Source organism: Triticum aestivum, chromosome 3D (assembly GCF_018294505.1).
Source record: "Triticum aestivum cultivar Chinese Spring chromosome 3D, IWGSC CS RefSeq v2.1, whole genome shotgun sequence".
In the NCBI taxonomy this organism is placed as follows: Eukaryota; Viridiplantae; Streptophyta; class Magnoliopsida; order Poales; family Poaceae; genus Triticum; species Triticum aestivum.
In genome coordinates this window covers 362199493-362205485 of record NC_057802.1, presented here as the reverse complement: position 1 = coordinate 362205485, position 5993 = coordinate 362199493, and the positions used below count along the sequence as shown (strand labels likewise).

At 46.3% G+C, this 5993-nt stretch overlaps 1 protein-coding gene across 1 annotated transcript; it reads left to right on the top strand.

Moving 5' to 3' along the window:
- Positions 1-1068: 1068 nt before the first annotated feature.
- On the top strand, positions 1069-5249 carry LOC123078907 (phosphoethanolamine N-methyltransferase 1). Its single transcript, XM_044501557.1, has 12 exons — positions 1069-1358; positions 1524-1657; positions 2349-2486; positions 2602-2739; positions 2967-3110; positions 3400-3510; positions 3598-3739; positions 3839-4119; positions 4338-4499; positions 4590-4643; positions 4757-4831; positions 4943-5249. The coding sequence occupies exons 1-12, from the start codon at positions 1328-1330 to the stop codon at positions 5036-5038; spliced, it is 1506 nt and encodes a 501-aa protein (XP_044357492.1). The 5' UTR covers positions 1069-1327; the 3' UTR covers positions 5039-5249.
- Positions 5250-5993: the final 744 nt, after the last annotated feature.

The window sequence follows — 5993 nt, the reverse complement described above, 5'->3', positions numbered from 1 at the left end:
AAAGGAGGAGGCTTGAGATGGAGGCGGAGAAGCAAACGAGGATGCTTGAGATGGAGGCAGAGAAGCAAGCCAAGATGCTAGATATCGAGGCCGTCAGTGCCAAGACCAAGGCAAAAGAAGTGGCTCTCGCTAGCATGATGACGGGGGTGGAGATCATGAAGGTGGATCTTAACACCGTATCGCCAAGGAAGAGGCTGTGGTTCGAGAAGATGCAGGCCGACATGCTCAAGTTCGACGCCGAGTGACCTATGGCGGCGAACACCATCCTTTTTTGTATGTTGGCATGACAACGGCCGCGATGGCGTGGTCGAACTCCCGTCCCTTTTTGTGTGCTGGCATGTGTGCCGGCCGCTGGCAAGTGCGCCAACTGAGCTGTGTGGTGTTTTTTTAAGCTGACATTGTATGCCGGCGCTGGCATGATGCCGGCATGAACTTCGGGCGACGACATGGCAGCTGGCATGAACTATGGCCGCGGGCTTTTTTCGAAATTTACGCGCGGACATGAAATGGGTCGCGGTCGTTAGGGGCACTGCCAACCCAAATCTTAAAAAGGCGGACGCCGAGCGTGCGCCCACCCAAACGGACAAAAAAAGACAAAAACGCCGTTTGTTTGGGTCGGCGCGCTGGAGTTGCTCTTACTTCCAAAAAAAAAGAGTGGCATCGTTACTAGTGCCACGACGAGATAGGACGCGAATATCAACTTGGCTAGCTGGGTCGCTTGGTGGTGACTGGTGTGGCGAGAAATCGAGATGGAAATTTGTTAGCCAGCGCGGACCACCACGTCCTCCAGATTCACTCGTCCCATTTCGTTCATCTGGCAGTTCCAACAAACAAACCCATTCACCATGCTACCACCCCCGTAACTAAACCCAACGTCAGTCACCGGGACACGCCGTCCAATCAGGCTACAGATCAGCTCAGCCAAAGCGACAAAACCGAAATCAACAAAATAATCAAACCTCCGATCCAGGATCCACGCCCGCCGTGAGGCGCAGATCTCACGGTGGATCGGTCGACTCGATCCGCCTTGACGCCCTCCCCCCGCCCGCCTATATAACCCTTTCCACAACCTCACCCACCCACCGCATCCGTCACAGTTCGTTCACACCCGCTTCACTCGTCGTTGCTCATCCTCCTCCCTGCACCCTCGACGTGATCCCGTCGTGGATGCAGCCGCGCGGTCGATCGTTCAACCGCCGCTCCCGCAGCTTCTCCCGCGCCCGCCTCGCCGTCGAGGGCTCCTAATCCCGCCCGCCTCCCGTAACGAACCATCATCCCCTCTGAATTCACGCGGAACAGCCCGCCGTTAACGGCCACGCGAACGAAGATGGACGCCGCCGCCGCAGTCGCTGCCAACGGTAAGCAGGAGGGGCTCCCCCGCGCTCCGTTCCGTCTCGACCGGATCGGGCCGGATCTCTGCTCTCGCTTGGTTGGGGAGAACGGTCGAGCACATGGTGCGCATGGCTTCTCTGTTTGCTCGAGTGGGGTCAATGACGCGTGGCGCTTCCGCTCATGTGTTGCAGGGGTGCTGGCGAAGCTGGAGGAGGAGAGGGAGGCGCAGAAGAGGTACTGGGAGGAGCACTCCAGGGACCTCACCGTCGAGGCCATGATGCTCGACTCCCGCGCCGCCGATCTCGACAAGGAGGAGCGCCCCGAGGTAATAATGCCATGAGATCGCTTCATTTCCCTTCCCGTTTATCAGTGATTGATAATTGTTAAGTACTATCTGTGGATACATCATATTTTCGGTTCTTCACTGTCAAAACCTGCCTGATCTGGGGAGCATGTGTGTTGATTTACTGCTTTGGCCCCCACCCGGCTCCAAATTTAATCAACCATAATATTTGCGGTACCTAGAAGAAATGCATGTTGTAATCGTTGATGCTTTTGGAGGTGCTGCATTATTTTGGGGACCAAACTGATAGGTATTGTGTGGCGTTCAACGAAACTGTGCTCATTGGTGATGCTGACACGTACTTTTTTGTGTTCCCCCGAGTCCTGGTTTGGTTAAGAAAATATGGCGTCCACTTGAGATGATGCCAAAAACCTGAACTTACATATTTTCTTCCCTTTGGAGGTTGTACTCATTTTTTGGTTCCATAGAAGTTTGACATTCATATTCTCTTTAATAATAAAAATTCATCCTCCTGTATTTTACATTCAATATTGATATGCTACATTACATCAGTTATCATATACGAAGCCTTACTATGCTACATGCAGAGTACTAGAATAATCTCTATTTCCCATGAAGCAGACATGATTTCTTGAAAATGAGAACTTTATAACATGTTTCTCTCGACTTTTAGTATCACCATTCTCATATAGTTCTACCCATTCCTTTTCAGATACTGTCTTTACTTCCTTCATATGAAGGAAAATCAGTGCTGGAGCTTGGTGCTGGAATTGGTCGCTTTACTGGTGAACTGGCTAAGACAGCTGGGCATGTCCTCGCAATGGATTTCATTGAAAGTGTGATTAAAAAGGTATCAACATTTAAGAAAATATATTGGATGTCTGAATTGCGATGTCATTCTTTTAATCTCTGCATGCATAGCTTGCCTGGTTGGCTGAGCTCTTTTGAATATATTTTCTTTGTAGAATGAAAGCATAAATGGCCATTACAAAAATGCATCCTTCATGTGTGCTGATGTTACATCTCCGGACCTGGTGATTGAGGATAACTCCATCGATCTCATATTTTCAAACTGGTTACTGATGTATCTTTCGGATGCGGAGGTAAGAGAACACACTTATGAACCTAGTTATTTGTCTCAATCCTTGATTTAATAAACATTTCCAGGCTTGATAAAATCCTAGTAATCCTTTATTTTCCAGATAAATAGTTAACGCTGGTTTTAAAAAACCTGAATGATAACATTTCCTATGCAAACTAAATTTGTTGGCATGTGTTGGCTGCTATTTTTTTTCTTGCGACTGTTCCTAACCTTTATCCCTTATTGTAGGTTGAGAAGCTTGTAGAAAGAATGGTTAAATGGCTAAAAGTTGGTGGCCATATCTTCTTTAGAGAATCATGTTTCCATCAATCTGGAGACTCAAAAAGGAAAGTGAACCCGACACATTATCGTGAACCAAGGTTTTATACTAAGGTGAAAATGCTAACTTTCCTACCGCTAGTGCCTCTTCTCCCATTTCAATTTCAGTTTTAGTCTGTTTTCTGCTCTATTTGAAATTGATGGTTACCTACTTTACTGCATATAAGCTATTGCCTCTAGAATGCATACCACAGGACAAATTAGTGTCATTTTGCACTACTTCGTAATAATTTTATGTAGGATTGAATGGTTCCACCATTTTCATTGCTTATCCGAGCTTTTGCCAACAAATTGTTATGGTAGCATTTTCTTTTAAAGAGCTAACATTTGATTTACAAAATAGGTATTTAAAGAGGGCCATGCCATTGATCAGAGTGGGAGCTCCTCTGAACTTTCTCTACTTACTTGCAAGTGCGTTGGAGCTTATGTGAAGAACAAGAAGAATCAAAACCAGGTACTTCTCAGTCCATTGTACACTTTAGACATGCATGCACTTTCCATGAGCTAGTGAAATTGATGAATATGACTCCATGCTTTTTAGATATGTTGGCTATGGCAAAAAGTCAAGTCAACAGAAGATCGGGGATTTCAAAGATTCTTGGATAATGTGCAGTACAAAACCAGTGGAATATTACGCTATGAGCGTGTTTTTGGGCAAGGTTTTGTGAGCACTGGTGGAATTGGTGAGCGCATATATGACCATCTGTCATTATCATTATGAAACCTGTGACATTCTAGTTTGTAATGTACCCTTACAACCACTTATTTATTGTCATTCACAGAGACTACAAAAGAATTTGTGGACTTGTTGGATCTTAAACCTGGGCAGAAGGTGCTTGATGTTGGATGTGGAATCGGTGGTGGTGATTTTTATATGGCCGAAAACTATGATGTTCATGTTGTTGGTATTGATCTTTCCATAAACATGGTTTCATTTGCACTCGAGCATGCTATTGGACGCAAGTGCGCAGTCGAGTTTGAAGTTGCTGATTGCACCACGAAGACATACCCAGACAATACATTTGACGTTATCTACAGCCGTGACACTATCCTTCACATACAAGTATGTTCTTAACTTCTTATACATATCATCAACTGCCCATTTCGAGGTTTTATTGAGCTGAAGTAATTGCAGCCTAAATGTAAAAAAATCATGCTTAGTTTTGCATCTACAAATTTTTTGACGTGTTTGCATCTACAATGGGTGATTACTCTCTGTGTCATTCCTTATTTGGCACCAGAGTAACAGTTTTATGACTAGTGCTGCTTTTGTATTTGCAGGATAAACCCGCTTTGTTTAGAAGTTTCTTCAAATGGCTAAAACCTGGGGGTAAGGTCCTAATCAGTGATTACTGTAGGAGTCCAGGAAAACCATCTGAAGAGTTTGCGGCATACATTAAGCAGAGGGGTTACGACCTTCATAATGTAGAGGCTTATGGACAGGTGCCCATTAATTGCGATGATATATTGTTAGTACCGTTTGTGGAAGAAAATGTTGGCCTCCATTAACTTGTATACATCAAAACTATGCAGATGCTACAGAATGCTGGTTTCCATGATGTCATTGCTGAAGACCGCACTGATCAGGTTATTCCCTCACCATCTCATTGGTTTGCAACCTTTAGTGGTTATGTTTGCTTCCACAAAGATGTAGAGAGCAGTTTCTCGGATACTAATTAATGCTGAATTCTGCATTTCAGTTCCTGAAAGTTTTACAGAGGGAGCTAGCCGAAGTTGAAAAGAACAAAGATGAATTTCTGGCCGACTTCGGTCAGGTAACGTGAACATTACAGAGGGAGCCAACCGTGAACTGGCAGTTTAGAAGCATATATTTTTTCTATGTTCCCAGCAAGCCGTATCTAATTCTTAGTCTGATTTATTTTCAGGAGGACTATGATGATATTGTGACTGGGTGGAACGCGAAACTTCAAAGGAGCTCTGCTGGTGAGCAGAGGTGGGGGCTGTTCATCGGGACCAAGTGATGGCCCAGATCTGCGGGTGTTTGCAAATAAAGTGGCTTCATTTCCATGTAGCCTTTTTCTTAATTTGGTTTTGCAATTGATATTTACCTACCCTATCTCTCGGTGATTCGAGAAAACTGGTTATCGCGGTCTTGTACTAATTCGATTATGCGTGAAATACCGATATAAGTACCACCTATGTTTGAAGTATAAAACCACTCCGTTGCTTTCCTACCAGACCATGACCTGTGAAGTTTGTGTTTTGTGCGTGCCATTTTCATCTACTGAATTTTGGTTTGGAGTTCCTTGAGGAAAAAGCCCGGAGATTATGGGCGTGTTCGGATTCACTCCGCTCCCCGACTCTGCTCCCGGAGCGGACAGAGCAGTGCCGAACGGTCCGACTCCACGGAGTAGGAAGAGCGGAGCGGACCAGACCGTAGTTCAATTCAGCGGAGTCGGCGAAACCGAGCTCCACGTGCCACTCCCCACACAACTTACCGCTTCACTCGATCCTTTTCTCTCTCCCCCGTGCAGTGACTCCCCTGTCCTCCCGTGACCATGGAACCCTAGCGCTGCGCCGCCGCCCGCCGCCACCCCACCGCCGCGGATCCCCAGCTCCCCTCCGGCCAAATCCATGCCCCTGCGACCTCGCCCCCTCCTCATCCAAGGCGGCTTTTCTGTTCGGCAACCACTTTGAGGGCATACGGTTTGAGTGGACCTCTGGCGGCTGAGATCACCAGGGCCTCGTCCTCGTCCCCGGCAGCTCGGATTCGTCGTTTGCAAGGTCGGCATCCACGCCTACATCACATCCATCAAGGTGAGATCCATATCTCCTCTTCACCCTTGTTCCTCTACTGTTCTTGATTCATATTCCTGAATAGTTCCAGGTGTTCTTGATTCTTGGTTCTTGATTCCAGTAAGTAGTAGTACAACATGTCTATAATTCCTGCAAGGATTATGTTAGGAAATTGAGAGG